The 16,200-nt window shown below is 38.0% G+C and overlaps 2 protein-coding genes across 4 annotated transcripts in view; one reads left to right on the top strand and one right to left on the bottom strand.

The window, feature by feature from the left end:
- Window positions 1-3,610: 3,610 nt before the first annotated feature.
- On the top strand, window positions 3,611-11,171 carry mrpl33 (mitochondrial ribosomal protein L33). 2 transcript variants are annotated; one of them, XM_080413666.1, is made up of 4 exons: window positions 3,611-3,736; window positions 4,686-4,704; window positions 5,896-6,002; window positions 10,532-11,171. In XM_080413666.1, the coding sequence occupies exons 1-4, from the start codon at window positions 3,715-3,717 to the stop codon at window positions 10,579-10,581; spliced, it is 198 nt and encodes a 65-aa protein (XP_080269792.1). In that variant the 5' UTR covers window positions 3,611-3,714; the 3' UTR covers window positions 10,582-11,171. The 2 variants fall into 2 exon arrangements, with proteins under 2 accessions (XP_080269792.1, XP_080269793.1); XM_080413667.1 differs by lacking the exon at window positions 4,686-4,704 and having other exon boundaries at window positions 3,617-3,740; window positions 5,881-6,002.
- A 2,427-nt stretch (window positions 11,172-13,598) lies between these two features.
- Window positions 13,599-16,200, bottom strand: part of rbks (ribokinase) — a 54,175-nt gene continuing 51,573 nt past the window's right edge. For both annotated transcript variants that reach the window (XM_080415218.1, XM_080415219.1), the window contains one exon: window positions 13,599-14,662. In XM_080415218.1, the coding sequence (XP_080271344.1) occupies window positions 14,489-14,662 (174 nt within the window). In that variant the 3' untranslated portion in view covers window positions 13,599-14,488. The remainder of the gene's footprint in view (window positions 14,663-16,200) is intronic.

Raw genomic sequence — 16,200 nt, 5'->3', positions numbered from 1 at the left:
GGAGGAGGAGAATAATAATCCCTGTATGACGCAGGCTGCTGCTCCACACACTTCCTGACAGCTGCTGCCTGCCATGGTTACAACACACAGTGTGGCACTGTCCAATCACGTCCATGCTCATTTCCTCAATGACAGGGCTTTGAAATGCCTACTTTACCTTGTCATCACTGGGGTTTTGCACTATACCATAAAGCCTGGCTGTCACCAGTGCTGTAAAGTAACTAAGTACATTTACTTAAGTACTGTACTTGAGTAGACTTTTGAGGAATTCTTACTTTACTGGAGTATTTCCCATTTCCAATGCTTTTATTTCTACTCCACTACATCTCGGAGGCAAATGTTGTACTTTTACTCCACTACAATTGTTTGACAGCTTTAGTTGCAAGTATATATATTTCGGCCATTTGAAAATAGCAGATCTACAATTGTGAGCTTGTAGATCGGCTATTTTCAAGATTTTTGAACTTGTGAAATGGGACATTCTGCACAATGAGTACTTTTACTTTAGGTACTGTAAGTACATTTTGATACCAATACTTTTGTACTTTTACTCAAGTACATTTTGAATACCTTACTTTTACTTGTAACAGAGTATTTCTACACTGCAGTATTGATACTTTTACTTAAGTAAAAAAATGTAGTAATTTTTTTTCACCACTGCCTAAATCACAATTATTTGAGATAATCACAATCCTTTTTTCATAGTCGTTTCCATGTTGAAAAATGTTCACACATTTTCAAACATTCAGAAATAGCTGATAGCCGATCTACAAGCTCAAGAAGATCTGCAAGCTTGTGAGCTTGTGGATCGGCTATTTCCACTATTTAAAAAAATATTTTGAAAGTATAAAATGATTAAATATGTCAGTAATGTATTTATACATTTTAGTTATTTTGTCATATTTTCCCTGTGCAATCTGTGTTTATACAAAGCCTAAAAGGCAAATAGAAATACAATTCTTACTCATATTATGTTCCAATGTTCAATGCCAAGAACACAGTTAAATTGTTTACCGCAATTATTTGTGTGACAGTTAATCTGCTATTTTGGAACATTTTTGAAAAATCTTGAAAGTGTTTGAAAAAAACGTCGAATGATTTTGAATCACAGAAACGTTTGAGAACTACTGATTTAGAACACTGGTTCTCAAAGTGGGGTCCGGGGACCCCCAGGGGTCCTTGGGGAGGTTCCAGGGGGTCTCCAGCAAAAGTATAGGTAACACAGCATCACAATCACATTAACCACTTTAACCATTTATATGTTGGCTATTCAAAAATAGCAGATCTACCAGCACAAGACCTTTTCAGATGGGGGTCCGCGGACAAATATATATAAATTTGAGGGTCCTTGGCACAAAAAAAGTTCAGTAGATAAATCAGTAGAGAACTAGTGATTTAGAAGGCATTTGTAGAATCGGCCTCAGGCCTTAATTGGGTTAATTCCATTTCCAGGTTCACCCAGCTGATGGCTGCTCAGGTGGTCATCATGATGACTTCCTTGCAGTGGTGGAAAGTAACTAAGTACATTTACTTAAGTACTGTACTTAAGTACAATTTTGAGGTATTTGTACTTTACTTGAGTATTTCCAATTTTAAGTACTTTTACTTCTACTCCACTACATCTCAGAGGCAAATATTGTACTTTTACTCCACTACAATTATTTGAAAACTTTAGTTACTAGTTACTTTTCAGATATAAATTATGATATTATGAAACATACATTAACCACTTTAGCCCTATTTTATACATAGGCTATTTGAAAATAGCAGATCTACAAGCTCACAACGCGTCGCGATGCGACGCGTTGTGAGCTTGTAGATCTGCTATTTTCAAACATTTTAGTACTTTTACTTTTGGTACTTTAAGTACATTTTGATGCCAATACTTTGGTACTTTTACTCAAGTAAATTTTTAATTCCGGACTTTTACTTGTAACAGAGTACTTCTATATTGCAGTATTGATACTTTTAATTAAGTAAAACATTTGAGTACTTTTTCCACCACTGAATGCATGTGTGTGCAAATGACCAAATACAGCGTCCTGGCTCCAGAACAGATCAGGCTGGGCCGCTGGTTAGTTTGGGACAAAAAAAAAACAGGCTTTCCACATGTACCACAGAAAGCCTGGTGACGCAAGGTTGGGGGCAAGTCCAGTGACATTCTGATTACCAGGTGCATTTCCCCCCCCTATACATCCTTTATTATAACAGTTTGGAAGTACTGATAAGGGGGAAAGTTTTATCTTTGAGATGGGTCAGATTTGAACTTGCATGGGCCGGCTGTGGGAAGGACCTTTAGCCTTAACCGGGAGAGCATCTGTGTCGTTTTAGATTTTAGCCTTGGCTATTCAAAAATAGCAGATCTACAAGCTCACAGCGCGTCACTTCGTGCCGCGCTGCGAGCTTGCACATCAGCTATTTTTTGAACATTTTTGAAAAATCTTTGAAAGTGTGAGAACTACTGGTTTAGAAGGCATTTGTAGAATGGGCCTTAGGTCTTAATAGGTTAAATGCGCTCTTGCCAGGTGATTTTTTACTTACCAGTTACTGTGACTTGTTGATATCAGCTTCAAATAACCGTACCATCTCTTGGACGATAACCACAGTATAATAATGCAAGATAGGTGACCTGTCCATTTAAGGAGAAAATAATATATTAATTTGGACCCAGGGACCAGTGACAGGGCTGTAACCTCACCAGTATCCAAAGCAAACACTGAATCAACTAATATTCTCAAAGTCTAGGGCTAGGGCTACTATTTTAATTCAAATATCACCACTGTGTCTTGTTCTTGGTTGGTTTTTCTTATGTGACAACAAACCAGATGGCAGGTAACCTATGCAGAATATAATATTAAGAGACATTTTATTATTGCCTTCTTACCATTACATTTACATATTAATGAAATACCTCAAATCACACCACACCCATGGCTAAACAAGTCTATATCCCTATCAAAGAGCATCTTATGGTGCATCTTCATTATCCTATACTGAACCACCAAACCCATGCTTAAACTGAACCACGCTAACAGTGTCTAACCTTAACCAAAGAGACTGAATTAAACCAATACATAGCAGTGGTGTAAAGTACATTTACTCAAGTACTGTACTTAAGTACATTTTTGAGGTATTCTTTACTTTACTGGAGAATTTCCAATTTTCAGTACTTTTACCTCTACTACACTACATCTGCTAATCTTAAAGGAGTAGTTCACCCAAATAATTACTTATTTCCTATCAATTACACACCCCATGAGGCATTGAATTCATGGATTTGTTTTTGTTTTTGTCGTATTCCTACACCAATAATTTGATTACCGGCGGAAAAATGCTAATGTATCCGGTAGGAGACTCAAAGGACTCTCTTTGTGTCTCCTACCAGAAATACACCAGGTCATCAAATTATTGGCTTAGGAATGTGACAAAAACAAAAAAATCTCCATGAATTCAATGCTTCTTGCCATGGGGTGTGTAATTGATAGAAAATACGTTTTTTTTGGGGTGAACTACCCCTTTAACCAAAGAGAATCAATTTGAGAGAGCAGCCTCTATCTACGCCTGGCCATATAGAGTTAAGCGCCTGGCCCTTTAAGAAGACCCGGAAGCAGTCGTTTGAACCCGGAAACAACACAGTAATGTCAATGTGACTTCATAGAGAGGATATATGTGTTGTTTTCTATGACTGTGGCGGGTTGTTGAACTATTAGAATAATGTTTCTCACTACCGTTAATTGTGAGTATGTACGTGTTTACTCTTGTGCTCGCTGTGTCAGTACGTGTCGTATGTCTCGTTAGCTGTCCTACTGTTAGCATGGCTAGCAAGAGGTTTAGCATAACAGGTTTGGTTAACACGACTGACCCTCAGCCTCAGGATAATAATGAGGATATAATATATCTATATTCTTCTTACTGAGTTACAATCTATTTCATTATAACCCGACTTGGGATCAGTCCTGCATTTCAAATGTACTTGAGTAAGTGCAAAAGTATTAGTATCAAATTGTACTTGAAGTACCAAAAGTAGTACTCATTATGCAGAATGTCCCATTTCACAAGTTTTCAAATGTATAAAAATATTTTGAAAATAGCAGATCTACAAGCTCACAATATATCTGCTATTTTCAAATGGCCGAAATGTATAGGGCAGAAGTGGGTAATGTATGTTTTGTAATAGTAATCAAAGTAACTAATAATAACTGAAGATTTCAAATAATTGTAATGGAATACAAGTATAATATTTGCCTCTGAGATGTAGTGGAGTAGAAGTAAAAGTACTGAAAATTGGAAATACTCCAGTAAAGTAGCTCTGTAGCCTAGAAGTATGTAACAGAGTAGCCATGGTTCACATGAATCAGGTGGTATGACAGTCATGTTTCAGGGCTAGTAACAGAGCTACCAGTAAAGTAAAAATACCTCCAAACTGTTCTCAAGTACAGTACTTGAGTAAATGTAATCAGTTACTTTACACCACTGGCTATATTGTAAGTTGCAATCTAGTTAATTATAACCCAGCTTAGGGATATTTATTTTCATTTTTGTATTAGTCGGACTCTGGGATAATCCACAAGTGTGTGACAGTTTATAGGTTACAGCTTTTATTTATTTATGCCACTGGTTTTAGAATGATGGAATTTATTTTTTCAATAAGATAACGTTATTAATGTGCTTTTTTCTTTTTTCAGTGGCCAAGGGAAAGTCTAAGTAAGTGACCATCGTCATGATCAAACTAACCACTTCTGCAATGTTTCATTGTGAAAATTAATCGATTGATTGAATACTTAATTAACAGTTTGCAAATAGTACAGTGGTACGATTGTACAATAATGCTAAACGGATGACACAAAAAGTCCTTTGGGCTTGTTTCCATTGTGGTCCTGTGTATTCAATTCATAGAGGAACATAAGAATTACTGTACTAAGTACTATAAAAGTGCAACTCAATATCGGTGTGATCCCAATGTATTTCCCTGTCAGTATGCAGGAATGCTCTGAGGACTGCAACAGTTCATCCAACTAATCAATTTAATTGATTAAAAAACATAATCGATATTCGATAAGTTCATAAAATAATCGATGAATATTCTCTCCCTATTTTGGGCATGTCATTATAGGTGAAAAATTATAATAATAAAATGTAGTGAAAATAGCAGATCTACAAGCTCACAAGGTGCTATTTTCACTAGTTTTGCATGACACCATGCAGAAAAGTATGAAATAACGCTTAAATGGTTCGTTGATATATAATATATATTTAAATGCGCTTTGATTAATCAAAAAGGTAATCGATAGAATAACTACAGATAGGGAAATGATCTGTAGTTGCAGCCCTGATGGTGTATTAGATTACTATTTCTATGCATTTGATGTATTATGATGTATTATCTTGTGTCCTTGCTTACTGTAAGTCGCTCTGGATTAGCCCATTAAAACCGGGAACGCATCTGTGTCATTTTAAGATTTCTTTGGGATATTCAAAAATAGCAGATCTACAAGCTCATAGCACGGCACCAAGTGCTGCGCTATGAGCTTGTAGATCTGCAATTTTTTTTGAAAAATCTGAAAAAATCTCTGCACATCTTTAAATATATATTTTTTAAAGCGAACATTTGTAAAATATTTTTGTTCCAGGGACGCCCCCAGAAGCAAAGGTGTGAGTTAAAAATGTTTGCTTTAAAAAAACATATATTCAAAATATTTGCACACATTTTCAAGATTTCTCAAAAATAGCAGATTGTAGATATGCTATTTTTTGAATAGCCCAAATAAATCTTAAAATGACACAGATGCGTTCCCGGTCTAAATGGGTTAAGAGCGTCTGCTAAATGCCTAAACTGTAAACTGTAAACTGTGTCATGGTGCAAACACGGTATCGATCAAGCGTCTTTATTTCCAGGACCGTCCTGGTGCAGATGATGAGCGCTGCGGGCACGGGCTTCTTCTTCAACACAAAGAGGAACCGTCTCAGAGAGAAGATGGTGTTGCGTAAGCACGACCCAATCGGTAAGATGTCTGACAGACAGGCGTCGTGTGAAAAAACAGTGTTTTTCTTTTAAAAACGTATGTTGCTATAATATCAGTGGTTCTCAAACGTTTTTCATGTCAAGGACCCCCAAAATGATACATATTTGTTCCAATGAAATGTTTTGTTCCAGGGACCCCCCAGAAGCAAAGATTTTAGTTAAAGTTCGCTTTCAAAATATATATATATTCAAATATTTGCACAAATGTTCGCGATTTTTCCAAAAATAGCAGATCTACAAGCTCATAAGCGTGGCTTGTAGATCTGCTATCTATTTATTTATTTTTTAAAGGCGAACATTGTGAACTAAAATCTTTGCTTTCGGGGGTCCCTGGCACAACATATTTTCAGATGGGGGTCCGCGGCCAAATACATATCAATTTGGGGGTCCTTGGCAAGAAAAGGTTTGAGAACCACAGGGTTAATGCATATGTATTTTAGGGCGTTGTGATGTTGGAACTGCATGGGAGGAGGGTTTGAAAAAAACAAAAAAACATGGCCAGTGGCAAAGGCAAACGTGCCTAACCTCTGGGAAAGGTGTTTCTTTGCACTAGAATAGATCATGGATTTCATGGTCCAACAATTCACCCAAAACAGCTGTGGGTGAACTGTCCCTCTGACCTAATCCAATAGAATTAATACATCCCACTTCAGCATGTTTTACATGTAAACATAATGCACAACTATCCCTCTTCTGTATTTTGGAATTCATGAATTAAATACACAATCTAATAAACAACGATATCATTTGCTTAAAAAAACAAACAAACAGCAGGGAACCACACCCCCCCCCCAAAAAAACTAAACAAAAAGCATTTTACAGAATGAAAATGACACTTTTACAAATGTCTGCCTTGTGACAGAGGTCTCTGCAAAGGGCCTTTGGAGAGAGCTGGGCTGTGGTGCATTAAATAGCGGCAATGCATTCAAAGGAAAGAAGAAACCTCTTATCTCCATATTCTAACTTTTTGTGTTTTGGGGTTTTTGCCCTACTTGATCACACTACAGTGTCACACAAAAGCGTGACGCTGCTTCACACCACGTTTCGAGCCAATCTACAAGCTCACAACGCTGTGAGCTTGTAGATCGGCTATTTTCAAAGGATTTTACGAATTTTATACATTTGGAAACTTGTGATATGGGACCTTCTGCATAATCATAATAATATACTAAGTATAATAATAAGTACATTATTATTTTTAATAATTTTAATATATTATTAATAAATAAATAATAATAAGTACTTTTACTTTTGGTACTTGAAGTATATTTTGATGCCAATACTTCTATACTTTTACTCAATTTTTTTATACTGGACTCTTACTTGTAACAGAGTATTTCTACATTGTGGTATTGATACTTTTACTTAAGTAACAAATGTGAGTACTTCTTCCACCACTGGTGACATGAGAATCTGTTTTCATAGCAGCCATGCTACTGTATGGCATTTTGACACCCAGTGTCTTCCATCAGCAAAATGGTAGATGATTTGGTTAGCTCAGTGGCTAGTCCCCACAAAATTAGACCAATCTCAGCGCAGCTCATACCACACGCATACAGCCAACCGTACAGCTCAGCTGACGTTCGTACGCCAATCATAGCTCAGCAACATAATTCAGGGTTTCCCCTACAATAGACTCTGTGGATAACTGTAGTTCCTTTTTCCAGAAGGGCGCATGAACATTTCCTGTTCCAGGTCAGTGTACCATAGCTTCATTTGATTGGCTCAGCGGCAGATTTTAAACTTGAAACGCATGACGCCTTCATATCTATTCCCAGTCCAAATCAAGGGGCCAGCCTGAGATTTTTACATTGACGCCAACACGGAAGAGAAAGTTCATATGAATGGCCTGTAATTTCGCTGTTTTACCCTTGCTGGTGTCAGAAAGAATTTATCTCGATGAAAGCGGATGGGTTTTTGACAAACTTTAGACTTGATTTTCTTACCTTGATAAAAGTTGTCATAAATACTATATGCTTCCAGTCGCTAGTTTAAAGTCTCCTTTCAATCATCATGATATGCGTTTTGGTAAACTATGGTCCCATTTATTTAAAAATTGACGATAAAGTAGGTTATGCTCTAGGAGGGGTGGGATGATTTGATTGACAAGGTACACAACCAATAGCATTCATTCCCCGCCCCCGCTCTTGATCGACAAGCTACCCAACCAATAGCATTCATTTCCGGTTGCAAAGGATATGACGCGATATTGAAAGATGGCGGATTGCACACAGCTGAACAATCGGCTTCATTTTCGGCCTGTAGAAACCAATGGCGTGACGCTGTCCATTCTTTTTATACAGTCTATGGTCCAAATCAGCTGCCGAGCCAATGAAATGAGAAACAGACCCGAAACTGCAGTTGTGCACAGAGCCTGTTAGAATTTAGGCATTTAGCAGATGCTCTTATTCCAGAGCGACCAGGATGCCAGGTAAACGACGAACCTAGCATCTGTCTAAACAGCATTCTATCTAAATCACATTCATGTTTGTGGTCGAGAGAAAACGAATCTAAGGAACAATAACATGAGAGCGATTAACTTTCGCCGCAGCCTGAAAACCCACCTCTTCAGGAAACACTATCCTTCCTCTTTGCCTTGCCTACTTGTTGTTAACTAGTTGTACGAACTCTTGTCTTTATTGTTTTATTGGATCTTGTTTATTCAATAGACTTATTTGTTTTAGCTCTTGCTCATTTGATTTTCCTATGTGTCATCTGTTTAACCCATTAAGACCTGGAACGCATCTGTGTAATTTTTTGATTTGAGCTAAAAAGCATTATTTTACACTTTGGCTATTCAAAAATAGCAGATCTACAAGCTCATAGCACGGCACTGAGTGCCGCGCTATGATCTTGTAGATCTGCTATCTTTTTAAAGTCGTGCAAATGAGTGCAAATCTTAAATATATATATATTTTTTTAAACATTAAAAACATTTTTAACTCAAATCTTTGCTTCTGGGGGTTTTTCAGAAAACTGTTAGGGATTTAGAAGACATTTATTTAGAATCGGCTTCAGGTCTTAATGGGTTCAGATAGTGGGTAGCTCATAGTGCACTTTCACCTTAGCGCTAGGTATGCTCTTAGTTGCTTGTTTTAGAAGAGAATGCACTTAAGACTTCTGGTGATTAGTAGTTTCCTTCCCCACCTATGTTGAATGCACTTACTTTAAGTCGCTTTGGATAAAAGCGTCTGCTAAATTAATGTAATGTAACCAACATGATACATCTGCATAGTAAGCTAGCGTCAAGAATGGATACAAGGACAGTGATGTGCTAGCCTAGGGGGTGAAGTGGAGTTGTAAAAGCTGAGTCTTCACTCAGACTACGGTGGGAAATTGGGATTGAGTCTGTCTGGGGGAGTTTATTCCACAGTTTAGGAGCCTAAACTGGGGAAGAGTCTGGGATGTGTGGAGTATGGACTAGGGAGTTTTAGGCAAGGCTCTCTCACAGCATTCCTGTGTTGTCGGATTTAAATGAGAGGGAAGGGTTGTAGGGTAAGGGTTGGATCATGTCTTGAAGGTATGAGGGCCTTCTGTTGCCTTTTAGGCCAGCATCAGTATTTTGTACTGGGTGCGGACAGCTATCAGAAGTCAATGAAGGGAGTGGAAAAGGGGAAGATGTGAAAGTTTTGGCTGGTTTAAGACCAGACGTGCCTCTGCAATGTGGATCATTTGGAGGGGCTTAAGTAAGCAAGCCGTGGGGGGGGGCAATAAAGAAGTTACATTGTCAAGCTTTTGTGCATAACTGTAGTTCTGGGTTTCCACTTTCCAGACAGTGGCATACCCATTTCCTGTTCTGGTTCAGTTTCCCATTAGCTTTGTTTGATTGACTTGGCAGAACATTTGAACCAGAAACACATGTCAGATAACACCTTCATATGCGTTTCTAGGTACTTGACACAACTGTATCAGGTGAAGGTGACAGTGACTGCTGCTAGCTTATTTTATTTGCAGCGAAAGTAGTATTATTGTCTCCGCCAGGCCGAAAGGCTGAAATGTTCTTGTTGATAAGGGTCATGGCTTTTGGGAAGGTCTTAAAAATCTTTTTTTTCTTAAGTTTGTTTTTTGCAGTTTTTGACATTGGGGACCAAAGGCCAGGTTGCTCAATCCCTCTCAACCCCCCCCCACCCTGCACGTGCCTGCAGTACAGTGTTAGGTTTGTGTGGGTGGGCCCTTGTAAAACAGAATACAAAATAACAATGCTTTGGCTACGTGACTGTTGGTAAAAACACTTTCAGGTTTTGAAGGATGTAAATGTTCTTGGCTGAAATCATTTAATGATACTACTTTCACAGTACTGCAGCCTACAGCTAATGGCATGAGGACAAGGGGGTATATTTACTGTTGGGATGTACTTAACAGTTGGAACAGTTGCAGGCAGTTTGTAGAGCGGTGATTATTGATTAACTCTGCACAATTTTGTTTTCACTTATATTTCCTGAAAATCATCGTGTCGCTGTTATTTTCCCTCCTAATTGTTCCCCAACCTCCTTTTTTTTGTCTTTGCAGTGAACAAGCACGTCCTGTTCTTTGAAAAGAGGAAGATCAAATCGATTTAGCAGCGCATGAGAAATATGGACAACATAGGATCTGCAACAATTAAATGGATGCTTTAATTGTCACAGATTTTGAATGACGGCCTGATTAGGTGACTCGTTCTCCGAGGACGACGTATTGGGTCGGTCAGGAGGCAGCGATCTTCCTCTGTGCAATCAGGATCACCCTCCAACAAACGTTATCATCACCACCAGGATACAGAGTTTCTGTAAACGTTCCTGTCAGATTATTCGTTGTTATTTTTGACCAACCTCAATCCTGTTCCCGTTATGTTGAACTGATGTTCCGAAATGGATAGTTCCGGTCCTTCATTATGATTGGCTGAGCTGCATTAGAAGCTGTTGTAAAATGCTCTATAAACACACCCGTGACCACAAACAAAATGTTTCAAAATGTGCGAATTTGTTGTGAATTTTGATTTACAAAAACAGTTCCTCGTAACATTTTAGCAGAGAAATGAGCCACGCAGTTGCTCAATATTTATTCATTTTACATTTACAACCGCTAGTTTGAGTCAGTCTGAATGTAAACGTTGCATAGCACCACTGCTTTCTTGTGTCTAAAAAATATTATTAAAACAGTTTTATTGGCATATGTCTGATTTTCATTTTGCCATTTGGTAACTGTTTTATAAAAAGCAAGAAGCCATGCTCTGTGTTGTACCTAATAATGCCCATTAGCTGCAAACCACTGTCTTTTGAGGCTTCTTTGTTTGTTCTGTTTAAAGGATTTTGAGTAGGCAATTATTTTTTTACTTCTTGTTTTCCTCTCCAAATTTAGTTATTCTACCGTTAACCCTCTCTCCACACATTTTACATTTCTCTGTATATGTGACCAAAACCAATCAACAAGGGCAATTACGACAACTGATGTTTCAAAACAAGCTAAGAAATATAAATATTTTTTGCACATCACAATGTATAGCAAAATCACTTCTGTGATGACATTGAATTCAACATAGATTTTTTTAAAATAATTAATTGCATATTTAACAGTGATTTCCATAATGACAATATGAGGTTATTTAATACATCAATGGACTTCCATCTGAAAAGAAGACAAAAGGATCACATTTTATTATGCTGCCGAATTATGACTAGCACTAAACCATCATGAATCAACAGTCATCTCACTGTACCAATAAAGACCTTTCTATTGGGGGGAAATAGAATGCCTTATTTTATCAGTATTTTACTGTACAAATGTAGTGTTACTGATACTGATGCCTAAAGGCAGTTTCTCATATGGGGATACTTGGGGTTTTTTGTTTTTGTCTGAATAATTTATCCCACGTCCATAAATCTGGAAACTATCATACACGTTTGAAAAGTCTTTCATATGCCATGTATTTTCATTACAGCCAGTAGCCACCGGCCAACAAAAAAAAACAAGTTGCCAGCCAGCTTGCTGCATCATGACCTGGCCTGAGCGAGTTTCGAATAGGAAAGCCAAACCAAAGAAATAAAAATAGAAGTGGACAAGAAAAACAAAGAAGAAGCTAATACAAACACCAGAAATGTGTCAATATCAGGCAGAATGTTCTGGTGAAGGGGGTACTCATCTGAAAACATCGTAGCAGGGCTTACACTAGTAAAGATAGTTTGATAACCACTGCCATAACCCTTTTAAGACCTGAGGCCGATTCTACAAAATGTCTTCTAAATCCCAACAGTATTCTGAAAAACCTATGTTTCTATATCAGTGGTGTTCAAACTTTTTCATGTCAAGGACCCCCAAAACGATATGAATTTGGCCGCGTACCCCCATCTCAAAACATTTTGTTCCAGGGACCCCCAGAAGCAAAGATTTGAGTTAAAAAAAAAATGCGTTAAAAGAATATATATATTCAATTTGCACACATTTTCAAGATTTTTCAAAAATAGCAGATCTACAAGCTATGAGCTTGTATATCTGCTATTTTTGAATAGCCAAAGTGTAAAATAATGCTTTTTAGCTCAAATCTTGCCTCACTCCTTGTTGAAATGAATAATCAACTTTTAATTCGATTTTTTATGTGTGTGTGTATACACGGACCAAAAGTCTGTGTATACTAACCCTAACCCTCTAATTAATGCCCTTTGTTGTTCCAGTGAATGGAAATCTAATGCTACAGCTACACTGATATTCTAGATAATTATTTGTGCTTTGAATTGTGTGGCAACAGTTTGCGGGAACCAAGGCCATTTCCTGTTTGAGAACGTCAGTCCCCCCCACGCTCCCCCATACAGCATAGTTTGTTGACATGAGTCAGGACGACCTTGACTGACCTGACCATAACCCTATCAAACACCTTTTGGAATGAATTGGAACCTCACTTGTGGTCTTGTGGCTGAACGGAAGCAAATCACAGGCAGCGATGGGAAGTTTGTCCCTCCTTTGCTACCGTAACATTGTCCACTATACTGGCCTGGCTTTTTACAACGTTGGCTGCTGCCATTTCCTTCCATTCTGACACTATTATGAGGGGGTCAACACAGCTAGCGTTAGGATTGTTGTGTAAGGTTCCTGTCAGGTTATTTACAAAGTAATCACATTTCTTACTTAAGTAAAAGTATCAATCAATACTGCATTGTAGAAATACTCAAGTAAAGTTACAAGTAAAAGTCGCGATGCGACGCGTTGTGAGCTTGTAGATCGGCTATTTTCAAATAGCCTATGTATAAAATAGGGCTGAAGTGGTTAATGGATGTTTCACAATATAATGTATATCTGCAAAGTAACTAGTGACTAAAGTTTTCAAATAATTGTAGTGGAGTAAAAGTACAATATTTGCCTCTGAGATGTAGTGGAGTAGAAGTAAAAGTATAGACAATTGGAAATACTCCAGTAAAGTGAAAAGTACCTCAAAATTGTACTGAAGTACAGTACTTAAATAAATGTACTTAGTTACTTTCCACCACTGGTTATTTATTATTTTTGACCAACCTTCATCATCAACATCTACAGTATGTTCTATTGGAACTGTTGTTAACTTACAGCAGTGCACTCTCTACCGGTTTATCTCCAGTAAAATGCGGTTTGAAATCCATTGTCAAAAAAAAAAAATTATATGATTTTTTAAAAATCTCTAGCACCCCAATTTACACTGTAAATCCTCAGGGTTTATTTAACTCTGAGAGTGTACAAATGGAACCAAAATGGACCCTTTACAGGTCCCTTATGGGTCTGTAAATCTCAAGAGTTACAGATCTGTAAGGATCTCAGTTTTGGAGAGGTGCTGTGGTCATGCTTGTAACGTTCACCGTGGTCGGACCCTGATGAAAGTACGAAGGAAGGCACACTCGTAGTCACCATGCTGCCATGCAAGAACGTTTGATTTTAACCACATTAAGACCTGAAGCCGATTCCACAAATGTCTTCTAAATCCCAACAGTATTCTGAAAAAAACGTTTCTATATCCGTGGTGCACAACCTTTTTCATGTCAAGGACCCCCAAAATGATGTGTATTTGGCCGCCGACCCCATCTCAAAATGTTTTGTTCCAGGGACCCCCCAGAAGCAAAGAATAGAGTTAAAAATGTTCGCTTTAAACAATATATATATTCAAAGATTTGCACACATTTTGACGATTTTTCAAAAATAGCAGATATACAAGCTCGTAGCGCGGCTATTATTTTTGAATAGCCAAAGTGTAAAATAATGCTTTTCAGCTCAAATCAAAAAGTGACACAGATGCGTTCCAGGTCTCAATCGGTTAAACAAAAGCTGCCAACTGGTATTAAACCATTGTATCTCTGAGTGGCACATTATAGAGAATGATGAGAATTATCTCATTCGTTACAGATTCGTTATTTTTTTGTTTTTCCGAGGCATTTATCCAGCAAAATGTGTACGCTGACATTTTGTCAGTTTTTCATGTCCGATCCTTTCATCCTATCCTAGTTATTCTATCCATTCCTGTTGTTACTATTAGAACAGATCTGTTGGCAGCTCCGTCTTGTTGTAAAAAGAGGTCTGAGTGCCGGCTTTCTGGACGCTGAACCCGGCCACCCGATTGGCTCTCCTGGCCATCTCCTCCAGCTGCATTGTGGGATAAAGGGCCATGTAGAACGCCAACGCTCCAATAAAGCTGTCCCCGGCTCCCTGAGAAAAAACACAAGACATTATGACAACCCTGTGGTGAATGACGTCGTGTAAAATGTTCCACTGAGTGACACGGGGAAGAACACGTCACTTTCTCCTCTAGTGTGGCGGTCGGGTACGAGGTCACGACTCACCATGGGGCTGCCATGAAAAAGTGCCCGTTAAGGGCCATAAGTCATAAGATCATTGGTGTGAAGTAACTAAGTACATTTACTCAAGTACTGTACTTACGTACAGTTTTGAGTTTTTTTTTTTACTTTACTGGAGTATTTCCAATTTTCAGTTGCTTTTACTTCTACTCCACAACATCTCAAAGGCAAATATTGTACTTTTACTCCACTACAATTATTTGAAAACTTAAGTTACTAGTTACTTTGTAGATTTTGATTATTATTACAAAACATACATTAACCACTTCAGCCCTATATACATTTCGGCCATTTGAAAATAGACGATCTACAAGCTCACACATTGTGAGCTTGTCGATCGGCTATTTGTAGATCTGCTATTTTCAAAAGATTTGCATGTTTGAAAACTTGTGAAATGAGACATTCTGCATAATGAGTACTTTCTACTTTTGGTACTTGAAGCACATTTTGATACCAATACTTTTGTACTTTTACTCAAGTCAATTTTGAATTCCGGACTTTTACTTGTATTTCTACATTGCAGTATTGATACTTTTACTTAAAGTAAAACATTCGAGTAATTTTTCCACCACTGCATAAGATGGCCACTGCCAGGGACAGAGATTATGTGACAACTAAGGATGACTTGACATGACATTTCATTAAACCGGGCAGGGAGGGAGACATAAAACTCGCAAGGACTGATCACTCACGGCTTGGCTTTAAAGTTGCAATCCGTACCTTTTTATCTCCTATACCTGGGATTTTGAATACATGGGTTTCCATGGTGTGGGACTGGGGAATCCCCCTTGGTGTGGCCATGCCCATGGGAGACATTGAGCTCATGAGCTTCAGGCAGTACTACTTGCCAACCAGTAGGTGTCCTCGGTGATGAACAATGGAATAGGAGGAGGAGAAGGGCTGTATTCAACGACGAGCAGCTGCTGTCAACAGTAGGGGGTGCTATGACATTTGTCAGTTGTCTTGGTCTTGGTCTACATCCCTGTCTCAGCTCTTGATTTCTGTTACTGTACACTGCACAGTGGTGTAAAGTAACTAAGTACATGTACTTAAGTACTGTACTTTTTGAGGTATTTGTACATTACTTGAGTATTTCCAATTCTTAATACTGTTACTTCTACTCCACTACATCTCAGAGGCAAATATTGTACTTTTACTCCACTACAATTATTTGAAAACTTTAGTTACTAGTTACTTTGTAGATTTTGATTATTATTATTACAAAACATACATTAACCACTTCAGCCCTATATACATTTCGGCCATTTGAAAATAGCAGATCTGTGAGCTTGTAGACCGGCTATTTTCAAAAGATTTTTATACATTTGAAAACTTGAAATGGGACATTCTGCATGAGTACTTTTACTTTGTACTTTAAGTACATTTTGA

Source organism: Gymnoscopelus braueri (genome assembly GCF_963280865.1).
Source record: "Gymnoscopelus braueri genome assembly, chromosome: 19".
Lineage (NCBI taxonomy): Eukaryota > Metazoa > Chordata > Actinopteri > Myctophiformes > Myctophidae > Gymnoscopelus > Gymnoscopelus braueri.
This window is presented reverse-complemented; position numbering and strand designations above follow the sequence as displayed.